The 12,729-nt window shown below is 39.6% G+C and overlaps 1 protein-coding gene across 1 annotated transcript; it reads right to left on the reverse strand.

Moving 5' to 3' along the window:
• Window positions 1–2,772: 2,772 nt before the first annotated feature.
• LOC141760920 (troponin I, fast skeletal muscle-like) lies at window positions 2,773–10,199 on the reverse strand. The gene is made up of 6 exons (XM_074624033.1): window positions 10,086–10,199; window positions 9,957–9,993; window positions 6,790–6,918; window positions 3,597–3,686; window positions 3,074–3,250; window positions 2,773–2,904 (listed from the first exon to the last, which is right to left on the reverse strand). Exons 1-6 carry the CDS (start codon window positions 10,091–10,093, stop codon window positions 2,818–2,820), a joined length of 528 nt encoding a protein of 175 aa, XP_074480134.1. The 5' UTR covers window positions 10,094–10,199; the 3' UTR covers window positions 2,773–2,817.
• Window positions 10,200–12,729: the final 2,530 nt, after the last annotated feature.

Raw genomic sequence — 12,729 nt, forward strand, 5'->3', positions numbered from 1 at the left:
AAAACAAAATATTGTTTCCTAGTCCATCTGTCGCATACATACAACAACCAACAATAACAATCACGACAGTAGACAATCAGACAATAAATGACAAGTATTGTCTTCAGTATTAAAAGTATGCGATAAAAAAAGACTGTCCAGTATTAAAAAGGTGACTCATCTAGTTTATTATAAATAAATAGATATACTCTAAGTAAAAAAATAAAGTGCCACAGTAAGCAGTGCAATGTCGTTTGGTAAGGCTGTATTAAAGTGGCCAGAGAGAGAGAGAGAGAGAGAGAGAGAGATGGGCAGGTTGGCTGATGCAGTTCAGTTCATGGTTGTATTAAATTGTTTGGTCGGGGCAATATCTTGCTATTGTTCAGAGCCCTGATTGTTTGGGGAAAGAAACTGTTGCACAGTCAGGCAGACCAGGGGTCTCATTTTTAAAACTGAGCGTAGGATCCATACTAAAAATTTATATGCGCACAAAAGCCGAAAATGGCGTGTGCCAAAAACAAATCTGACTTCTAAAATTGTGTATACGCACACCTGTAGGCAATGTTCCCTTTATAAATCACACTCCACCTGGAAATGTGCAAATGTGGAGCCGCCTTATATTCCGCCCCCCTTCACGCCCACATTCAGTCAATGCAAAGCACCTCATGAATGTTACTACATAGTACTGAGCCTGTTGATCAGTAGATCTTTACTGTGACTCACGGCGACTACCGAGAGGAAGACCAAGAAAAGCATTTTTTCTGACACAGAGATGGAGGAGCTTGTAGGTGAGGAGGTCTCTGAACACTCGTTCCCTCCTGATTCTGTCAGGTGGTGCAGCATGCAGCATGGTGCTGCATGCTGCACCACCATGCAGCATGTAACGAGTGTCACCGCTGTGTTTATATGTTTACAGCAATCAGACTGATCCATTCACAACTTTCCAAAATGATCAAGACAATCAGTAATATCCCCCACCTGGATATCATTAGAAATGGGAAGTTTGATAGGTGAACACAATTTATTTGTTTAAGTTTTTATGGCGAATTTGTCCTGCATTATGATTAGGACTGATGATGATGATGAAGATGTGGAGTGTAACAATTGTGTGAGAGCTGTCACTGGCTTTATTTACTCACTTTGTGCAGGTGGTGAAGATGTGCCGAGTGGAGGAAGCAGAGTGGCGCACCGCGGTGGCGCACTGGAGACATAGTTGCATCAGATAGCTGTTTTCACTTTGTCTATGTATACTGTGATGAAGGACATGTTCATTGTGTGTGTATCATTGTTGTTATTGTGTGGCTGGTAGTTTAATAACACTGCTGTTTTAAATGTTTATGATGAAGTGGATCTAAAGGTAATGTGTGATATTGTGAAATTTAATGAGTGAGAGGCATCATTATACGTATAATGATTACTCTCACATTTAATGTCTACAGTCTGGCTTCAATTCACCACCTCACCGTCTGCGTCTCCAGCTTCCCCCTACCTCGGTGCCTCCACAATGTGCTTGCGCATGGGTCAAAGTTTCTGTACCGGTGCGCACATTCTCCGTCAAGTTTGTTTTTGTAGATCACAACTGTTGCATGGGAAGTGGCGTACGCACATTTCAGGCTGCGTTTTGTGCGTACGCAACAGTTCTAGATGAGACCCTTGGCCTGGATGCACTGAAACCTCCTCCCAGATGGTAATAGTGCAAAGAGGTGGTGGGAGGGGTGAGAGGGATCGGCTGTGATGTCAGTAGTCTTTCGGACACAGCGTGCTTTGTAGACGTCAGCTATGGCGGGCAGAGTGACACCCGTGATCCTTTCAGCTGCCCTTACTATCCTCTGCAGGGACTTACGGTCTGCGCAAATATATGATTTCCCTGCACGTCCCCTGACTCTCCTCTGTCTGTTTGTATGTCTGAAGTTCAGCTCTTGGGCGATGGAGAAATCGCCCCGAGCAGGCGGGTCTATGTAGCAGCTTAGCCAATAGCTGATTCAAGCTCTGAACGAATTACATTAAATTCAGCCAATCAGCGTCCTCAAATCTGATATGAGAGGGCGATTATTTTATCGCCCCAAGCAGCCAGCTACTGCTGACGTCAGGCTTTAGAACATCTAGCCCGTGACAGGAGACTTTGACTAATCACAGGTTATTAGAGAGAGAGCGTTCCTATTGGCTGTACTCCGGTCATGTGACCATAACTTGGCGTTCCTAGAGTATAATACACTCTTGTGTGTTATACTTTATTCTAGCTTCTATCCTAGCTTTCTTATTAAGCTTGTTTTTATTTTCTAATCTTTAAAGTTTTTTTGTTTTTATAACTGTTTTAATTATGTCTTAATGTTCTTTTGCACTTTGTCGCAATGTTCTTGAATGTCTATGTAAAGCACTTTGAATTGCCCTGTTGCTGAAATGTGCTATACAAATAAAGCTGCCTTGCCTTGTCGATGCCACTAACCAAAACCCTATTCCTCGGAAATGTTTTAGCCTTCCTTGGCATGTAGAGTATACACATCTTGTCCCAATAAAAAGCGTTTAACATCTGGTAATGCAGGTGTCACTCCTTTACGATCCCCGACCGCTTTGCGCTTTGCCTTTGGCCTTGGCGAAGGTAATACTAAGTGTAATACCATATACCGTGATATTTTCTTAGACGGTTATCATACCGTTACAACCCTACTTGCAACCCGTGTTCTGTATATTTCTATTTCATGATTTTTCAATTATCATCACGAAACACACAAAAGCATCAAATGATTTATTTATTCTATACACATTGCCAACAACATGAACTGACATAATACACAGAAATGAATAATACTGGTTAACAGAGGAACAACACGCTGCTGTTTAAGCTTCTGTCTGGAACATCTTCTTCCTGCCGTCCATCCCGGCCTTGTCTTCAATGTTCTTCCTCCAGTCGCCCGATTGCTTCTCCTGCAAAGAAACACACACACAGACAGATTCAAATCACTAATAATAAATAGTGAAGGCTCTCTAAGTGAGAGCTGAAACCACAGAAACCAGAGGAGATAGAGGAATCAGTCAAACCAAAATAAAATGTAATTGTGCTGTAATTGTCCTTCAGTGTCTAATAAACACACACCTCCTCTTTGACCTCCTTCTTGACCTGCTTCAGGTTGGCTCTCAGGTCCATGGACACTTTATGTTTGGAGCCCAGCAGAGCGGCCAGCATGGCGTCGGCCGACATCCGCACCTTCTTCAGGGCCGGCTTCTTAAACTTCCCCTTCAGATCCTGAACCTTCAGCTTCAGGTCGTTGATCTGACGGAGACAGAGACATTTACTCAGACCACCTGTCAGGGTGTGTATTTAAAGATCTACAGTCTGTTTCAATGGAAAATAGGTTGTCTTGATGGATAGATACTTGTTTACAAGACCAGCCTTAATATGTATTAATTATTGTGCATTGTTTCTGTGGACAATGACGGGTAGAATAATAAAAAATGAGACAATAATTGAGGCAGCTCTGACACATGATCCAAAAGATCAAATTTAAATGACTAGCTCATATGTATAAAACATGGTGTTATTGAAATCAGTGGACACTTTATATGGAAATGAGAAACAAAAAACCTGTGGCAGGACGTCAAACTTGAAGAAGCCGTACCTCCTTATTAGACTTTGTTACTTTGACCTCCACGTCGTATCGGTCCTCGTCCACCAAATCAATCTGCTTGTGTAGTTTCCGGCACAGTTCCTGGTTGTTGTAATAAAGAAAAGAATAAAGAAAAGAGAAAGAGGGGAAGGACGAGCCTTCAATAGAAACTTAGCATTCTGTCAACATTTGATGCTCCTGTCGGTGTTATTATTTTGTGTTTGACACAAAACAGGTAACCCAAATTAGAAAAATGGATCCCTGCACAAAGCTGCAGTATTCCCAGAAAGGAGTTAGGTGTTTGACTTTTGAAATTGAAGCTGCGTTCATTGACGTTTTTCTCTCTTTTTTGGCCACTTTGGGGGCAGTGGAAGCAGTTGTAAACACAACACAGACACATTATCAGATTAGAAAGTTGTTGGTGAACTTGTTAGCAAATATTCACTTGTACATCTAGCAGATACAGAACAATATCATCATTCATTTGGAGTCGTGTTTCTGATGAATGTAAGTCCAATAGTCTCTCTCTTTTAGCTCTGTGTTTGGTCTCTACCGACTCTTGAGAGAAATATCCTTCTCTTTAGTTGTTAAACGCTCCACTCTATGTTTACCACTCTGTCGTCACAGGAAACAGCTGCCTGCTGTGACTGGAAACGAGGATGATGAATTGTGTGCAGTAAAATCAAACGATGAGCTGAAGGATGCAAAAAAAAACTCTGAACTGCATATAGTCATTTTATCCATGGTTGATTTTTAAAATATTAAAGGTATAATAATGGAACTGTTGTCGGTTGCTGTTTATAAACACACAGAATTCAAGCCTGAATGAAGAGAGGGAGTGGCGTTAGTGAGAACAAAGCAGTGAAATAAAATATTATTTTCTGACTGTTTCATGGCGGTTACGTTCTAAAGCACAAATAACACACAACTAACTCTGAACACCTCCGCACAACCCTGCAGGAGGGTGCCGAGTTGCAGGATTTTGAATGAATGCAGCCGAAGGGCAGCTTCATCCTGTCCGCTGTAGCTCAGCGCTGCTCTCGGTCAAACTAATGACATGGAGAGGCAGAGGAGCAGTGGGAACACTGTCTGGAGCACACACACAGAAAACACAACCCATTCTCATCTGTCAAATATCACCGCTCTGTATCTGTCAGAGCTAAAGCGGGACTTGTGCCTCGGTACTAGACACCAAGAAGAGACCCGAAGACAGAAAAAGTACAGACACATCCACACACTTCTAGTGGGTCCTAAGTGATGACTGAGAGGGATTCTTTTTGTACCTACACATTTCTTTTTTAGGACACTCCTACATATTATACCTTTAATGAATCAATCTTTTTTGAATGCAGCTTCAAGCATAAAACTGTGTGGTTTGCTGCTGATCATCACATAGAAATACAAATCTAGACATTTTAAGAATGATTCATTGATATATATATATATTAGGGGTGGAACCGTTCACAAATTCACGGTTCGGTTCATGTCACGGTTTTGGTGTCACGGTTTTCGGTTTGGTTCGGTACATTTACAGTATGTTACAGTGAGGAGGTCATGTTCTGATTTCAGCATGCTTTTCATTTATTTGGCAAAAATAAGTTAACAAATGTTTGCCTTAACAAAAGTATGGCTTACATAAAGAACATAAACACTTTATTGTCTAATCTTATTTGAAAGAATAGGTCTTCTACAGTCATTAGTGCAAACAAAAAATGCAGCTTCGTTATTTTCATAAGTATGATATAATTATAGACTAAGGCCATCAACATCAATTGAAGCATAAACTCAACCAGAACTATACAAAAAAAAAAAAAAAAGAACTGTATAACATATGTCTCAATTCCTCTTAATTGAAAGATTCGTTTTTCCACTCACAAAGTGCAGTATTTGGAGGAATACGGTTGGATTTATGTGCCACTGTGTTATTTAAAAATAATTAATAAATATAAAACACATAACAGGGATTATGCTGCTGGAATTACTGTGTTGCTTAAGTGTCGGCGAGAGGAAATATTATAGCGCGGCTCAAGTAACGTAAAGTTAATCATATGCTGAATTCCAGCGTCCTCCACGACTGCATAAGGCTGCATATCTTTCACTATAAACCTCCCTGATGCAGTAGTTGTGTTTTTACCCTGTCTGAGTCTGAGCCTGAGTCTGAGTCTGAGTCTGAGTCTGCATGTAGAGGCTGTTTAAATGCAGCGGGGAGAAGGAGTTGCTCTTTTCTACCCGGAGTGTTGCCGCTAGCATCAACCACATGTGTTGCACAGTGCTCACACAGTCACCGTTTATTCCACCACTTTTTTCCCGTCATTTTCATGGTAACACTAAATCTGTAATGCTCCTATACAGCAGACTCACTCACTTGAGCCAATAGCAACGCACGACCGCAGCTTCAGTTACACTGCGCATGTGTTAAACCCCGTACCTCAAGACTCATGTCCGCCCGTGTCCCAGCCTCCTTCCATAGGCCTTGATTTCTAGTGTGACAATAAACGGGAGCCTAACTCTACATGAAATAAAACACAATCGGCCTCATAACTTATTTCAAATGAACTGAACAATTCATACACAGATTTTTTATCTGAACCGTTCCATCCCTAATATATATATATATATATATATATATATACAGTATATATCTCAATGAATCATGTACAGGAGGCATGATGAAGCCCAAGAGGAAGTAGTATAGAGATATGATTGAGGACAAAATCCCCTCCCTGCTGTTCGTACTGTAATACTGTAATACTTGTAGCACATCCAAATGAGCAAACGTCAGATAAGTTACTGGAATTGTATTTCTCTCTTGGCAATGACAGCTGGACAGTAAGAGGACAATGTCAAGAGAGACTACCACCAAACCAAAATCAGAAGTGGGGGGACCAGTGAAAAGTGTCTCCAGTGGATTTTAGAGGATGAAAACAATGATGGGGTTTTGTTTGTTTGTATTGTTTGCGTTCAGCAGTCGGAGCTCCCGTGGGAGTTTTTGTTTTCCCAGTGGCAAAGACTCATGGTAGCTGCTGTTGAATGTTAAAAAAATAAACAATATGTGTTTGTTAAAATAATATGTGTTCAAATGTTATTGGCAAGTACAGTAATGAGCTCATTTAGCTTTATAGTCTCTACAGTCCTATAAACATCTGCCATGTCTGTTCAGTTTGTTTTCCTCCACCCAGCATCCAGGGTGATGGAGGAGGTTTACCTGGAGCTCCTGCATGCAGCCTGGGATGGAGAGGGCGGGGCAGTTCTCCTCCATGTGCTTCATCTTCTCCTCCTCGGCCTCCTGCGCCTCCTCCTCCAGTATCGCCTCACCGATCTGCAGCAGCAAGCTCTGAGAGGAAAAGGAGGAGGAGGAGGAGGAGGAAGAGGAGAGAGTTCAGCGCACCGCAGCACCAGGCTGACGCTGAAGGATGACCAAGTCTTGATCAAGTGTTTGTTTATTAGGAGGACAAAAGTTTTTGTTTTTTTAAAACAGGTAAATACTGCACTTAGTCAAATGTTTTTTAGTCACCAAACAGAAATACATGAAACTGGATTAAAGCATAAAGAGCTGGTAAAAGCTCAGAGAGGCTGAAACGTTCATCACACCTCGACATACGGAGACAGAAATAGTACCCTATCTATTCTAGTGCAGCTACTTTAAAGGAGACATAATTAAGCTCATTTTCAGGTTCATACTTGTATTTAGGGTTTCTGCTAGAACATGTTTAAATGTTCAAAAAACACATTATTGTTCTCCTACTGTCTGACTGAAGAATACTCACCCCTGTGTCTTTGAGGAAAAAATGCATTTTTAAAGCCATGCTTACATGTATTTTCTTCTTTTCCTATCTTTTTCATACTTCTTTTATTCTGCCATTCTTCATTAACATCCTGGTTCAACAAAGATATAATATTAAACTAATTATAAAAAGAAATTCTGATATTTTCCTCACCAGTTAAAGACTACAAATGTGTATTTTGTTCTAAGGATGACCATGCAGTCATTAAAATCAAGGAGCATGAATGTGCTCAGAAAATTTCCATTGCAGTCTCAGGGCTGCAACATTTTCATTATCAGGTAATCAATACATATATTTCAAAATTCAAAATTTGAATTTTTTTTTTTTAATGGCTGTTGACAGTATTTTCTGATTTATGGAGAGATTAAAAGAGATATCTCTGTAAAATCCTTTGACTCTAATATGTCGATAAAAGGAAACAAGAATATTGAACCTGGCTTTATCCAATGTTCAGATTTCTGTTCTGGAACTGCAAATTAGTAATAAGATAATGCCTCATTTGCATATTTAAACATAACATTTCAGAAAACTTGTAATACAAAAAATAATTGTCTTAATGTAAGTAATCAACTGGGGTTTCATATGGGGTCAGATCAGTCTCAATATTCACAAATGCACACAGAAGGATTCACAAGTGTATTTTGTGATTTATATATAAATGACTCCACAAAAATATTTTTCGATGCACACAAAAAAGTTATCGTTGTATATAAATATAAAAAAAAAATCCACACAAATCAGGTTCACACATATATTTCCAATGCACGCACAAATATGTCTTGTTTTAAATACATGTAATAGAAATCCACAAATATATGTATTTAAACGTATTTGCAAGTTTCATCAAAAACATATTTGGATGTTGTTACAATTATATAAAAACTGTTGAACCTGCATTTAGAAACTGCTTGTTATGTATATTATTATTATTATGTTATGTATAAGTCCAAGTCCATTTACCATGTGTCAGCTGCACTGCATTTGGGTGGGTTTATGAGACTCCCCTGAAGTGCACTGATCTACAAATGCATTTTAACCTCCGCCAAGGCCGAAGGCCTAGGAAGGAGGTTATGTTTTCACCGGTTTGTTGGGGGGGTTTGTTGGTTGGTTTGTTTGTTGGTTTGTTGGTTGGTTTGTTTGTTGGTTTGTTTGTTGGTTTGTTGGTTTGTTTGTTTGTTTGTCGGTTTGTTGGTTTGTTGGTTTGTTGGTTTGTCCGTTTGGAGGATTACTCCAAAAGTCCGAGATTGATTTGAATGACATTTTTTGGAGGGGTGGGGTGTAGCGCAATGAACAATCCATTAGATTTTGGTGGTGATCCGAATCATGATCCGCCTTCGGGAATTTTTTTTAATAACTCCGCTCAGCCTGTGCACCACAGGCTTTAGGACATGCGCAGTGTAACTGATGACTGTTCATGACTCTTTCCTTCTGCCTACAGAGGGACAGAGACAGAGTGGGGCGTGGAGGGAGGGGGGGGGGGGGGGGCACCTGTAGATTCTGCGTTTTTTCACATTAAACTCGGTGAAATTCCAGTTGAGTTGGACCAAAGCACACTTGGTGATTGTTGGAAAGAGTAACGACGACGGTTTAGGGGAGTTTTATTTAGTTTCTGTCCAGTTTGAATGAAGTGTTTTACGATGCTCCGCTACATACAGCTGATCTCAACATAAACAACAATACAGGTGGATGAGGGCGCAAGCTGCACGGAGAGGGGGGGCGATCGACTCGGGCATCTTGGCGGAAGTCTGCGCTCTCTAACTGCCATTCTAGTTTTCAACAAGGTATTATCTGTAGCCAAACAGATGTCTCCCTCCTTATCAGCTAATCACATGAGCGTGTCCCCCTTGAGGGTGGATCGAAAAATATTTTTGTGGAGAGAATCATTTACGTATATATAAATCAGAAAATACACTTGTGAATCCTTCTGTGTGCATTTGTGAATAGTTTCATGGTGTTATATATTAGTTAAACATGTTTACCCTATTCACATGTAGTGTCAAAATGTCTGAAATTTTACAATAAATATATTTAAATGCCATTTTCTCAAAAAATAAAAAATAATAATAATTTATTCTTAGACTCTGAGGCAGAAATCTCCATCTTATTCACCAAACTGGAAAGTTTGGTGAATACCAAACTTTCCAGTTTTAATCCTATCTATATTCTGTTCATATATCACTCATAGCCTGATTTATTCAACATTTGATTCCTAATACCATGGTGAAAATAGTTTTTTGTTCTTTTATGGCAGTATTTTCTGGTTTATGGAGAGATAAAAAGAGATATCCAACATTCCCTCTGTAAAATCCTTTGACTCTAATATGTCAACAAAATGAAACAAGACTTTTGAACATGTCTTTATCCAATGTTTGATTTCTTTTGTAGAAATGTATGCATATTAGCACATATTTAATACAACAATGCCTCATTTGCATATTTAAACATAATATTTAATATTTAAGGTAAGTAATCAACTGGGGAAGTATCATGGTGATATCTATTAGTTCAACATTTTACCCTATTCACCTGTAGTGCCTCAGTTTTAAACACCAAACTTCAGGCCTTAATTACCACCATGTTACTCTACCTTGAGCTGATTCCTCCGGCTCGACGACATCTTTTTCCTTTAAGAAACAGGAAGGAAGGAGAAGGAAAAGGATTAACAAGGATTCTGTGAGTTTTTCACAAAGTCTCCAAAGTTCAGATCAGGACTTACTCTGCCATCCTGACTGCAGCTGATTCCTGAGAGATGAATGGACATAGCACAGCTTTCTGGTCTCTTTATAGATGCTGGTTCTGTGTGTGTGTGTGTGTGTGATCGACCAGCAGCAGTTGTCTTCAGAAGCTGTCGGTTGAATTCCAGACAGAGGGGTCGATGGCGGCAGCTGAGCCTCGAACAGACGCTTCAGGAATTTTCTTCTGGAAGCATCTTTAGACAATGTGGGACCCTGGTGGACCCTGGGGAGGACTCTACACAGATTTAGTTCAGATTTGTAGGGTTTATCGTAAATTCTCTTGGTTAGGGGATACATCTCACATAAAGACCAAAACAGTGAATGTATCTGCTAACAAGTATTGTGTGTGTATCAGCCTGATATCTGTTCTTCCTCTGTGAGTTCCATTAAAACACATCAGTGAGCCTCACTGTGTCACTGGGTGACATGTTCCTTCATCACCATGAACACACACACTGGACTTTATTCTGACTCAATCACACATCCACCGTCCTGCTGCCACTAATACACACTAGAGCACCACATGTGGATTAATCCTCCACTGAAAATAGTCCCCAACAAAGGCAGATAAAGTATACTCAGTCTTTATTTCTTTGCACTAGTTGTATTGTTTACAACTTCGAGAACACTTGACTTGTATATAGACATTTTATTTGATTATTGTTTTCTTATTTTATTGTTGGTCATTGGTGCTTTTTATATATATTTTCATTTGGGCTGTCAATCAATTAGAATATTTAATTGCGATTAATCGCATGGTGGTCATAGTTAATCTTTTTTTTTCTATTAAAATGTACCTTAAAGGGAGATTTGTTAAATATTTAATACTCTTATCAACATGGGAGTGGACAAATATGCTGCTTTATGCAAATGTATGTATATATTTATTATTGGAAATCAATTAACAACACCAAACAATGACAAATATTTTCCAGAAACCCTCACAGGTACTGCATTTAGCATAAAAATATGCTCAGATCATAACATGGCAAACTGCAGCCCAACAGGCAACAACAGCTGTCAGTGTGTCAGTGTGCTGACTTGACTATGACTTGCCCCAAACTGCATGTGATTATCATAAAGTGGGCATGTCTGTAAAGGGGAGACTCGTGGGTACCCATAGAACCCATTTACATTCACATATCTGGAGGTCAGAGGTCAAGGGACCCCTCTGAAAATGGCCATGACAGTTTTTCCTCAACAAAATGTTGCGTAAGTTTGGTGCGTTATTTAACCTCCTTCATGACAAGCACTAGCTTTAAAACTGAGCCCGCTACAACCTAAAAATTGCAAGTTGCGTTAAAGAGATTAGTGGCGTTAAAAAGAATCTGTGTTAACGTCTTATTATCACGTTAACTTTGACAGTCCTAATATTATTTGTTTCACTACTTGTGTACACAACAGTCCTGTCTATTCCTCACCTTTATTTTGTCCAACTTGTTCCTAGCTGTTATTTCTATTTCTATGTGAGTACATTGAAAGAGATGCATCAAATCGGAGTCAAATTCCTTTTATGTATGTACTTGGCAAAATAAATCTGATTCTGATTTAGTAGGAACCAATGGGCTTGATGCTGAGTGACACAGACAGGAAGTCAGCGAGTATTAAGAGATGGACTAACACGTTGTTTCTGGTCTTTGTATAAAAGTCTGAGTAAAACCTTCAGAGGGAACTGTAAGTAGCTTGTGATGCACTCTACTAACTCTACTAACTCTACTATCAGGAGACAAAGTCTGATATTTATAAAGAGTCATCTGTGATACTTGAAGAGAAAATAAAAGCAGCCAACACATGATCTTCTACAAAGACAATGAAAGCTCAGTTTCCTAAAGTGTGGAGGGGTTTCTGTGTGAGTCAGCTCAGCTGTAGTCTGGAACAGCTGACGGTTGCTTTCATCTGTCTCTGTGTTGGTTTCATTGCTGCTATTTCACTGACAGTAATGGGGACTCAGCACAGATTCATTCAGGGAATATAAAGACATCTTGCTGGATAGTGACTCATGTAAAGTCAAACATTACAATATTTATTTGTATTTGATCCATTGGTAGTCAAGTGTTCAAGTAACAGCAGGTTGTGCTTAATGTAAAGAAGATATAATAGATGCTGTAACTTCTGCCACCACCAGCAATATAATGGAGGTGAATTACATTTTGTTTATGGTGCTCAAAGCATCAAAATATGCCGTTAATACAGATAAAACAAAGTGATTTTATTAACTGTAATACTACCTTTGTCATATAGCGCCTGTCTTGTCCATGTGAGGAGGGCTTTTTCTACATAGATCGCACAAAAAGACGTCTGACAGATCGCCTTGCTGACCATAAATATGCCATCAGAGTCAGGAATCGTGACTACCCCCCCATGGCTAGACACTTTAGTGAGTATCATAGTGCTACTGATGGAGGGGGGGGGGGGGACGGTTTACAAAAACTTTACCAGAGGGAGACTTTTTGGATCCATCGATTGGATGCCTAAAAGTATCCTGGTCTCAATGAGGATATAGACTTTACCAGCTTTCTGTGAATAAGACATAGTTATATATATGTATAAATTATATATATATATGTATTTCTTCTTTCTGTATGGGCTACCATGTTTGTTTTGCGGCCTCCTTTGAAAAGTACG

The sequence above is a fragment of the Sebastes fasciatus genome, chromosome 2 (assembly GCF_043250625.1).
Source record: "Sebastes fasciatus isolate fSebFas1 chromosome 2, fSebFas1.pri, whole genome shotgun sequence".
In the NCBI taxonomy this organism is placed as follows: domain Eukaryota; kingdom Metazoa; phylum Chordata; class Actinopteri; order Perciformes; family Sebastidae; genus Sebastes; species Sebastes fasciatus.

Bases quoted from the DNA above. Each gene is read 5' to 3' on its own strand.
- LOC141760920 (XM_074624033.1), bottom strand. The intron at 6,919-9,956 runs GTAGAGTAACAT...TTTTCCTCTCAG, and splicing joins GCCGGAGGAATCAGCTCAAG to AGCTTGCTGCTGCAGATCGG. The intron at 2,905-3,073 runs GTGTGTGTTTAT...GTTTCTTTGCAG, and splicing joins AGAAGGAGGTCAAAGAGGAG to GAGAAGCAATCGGGCGACTG.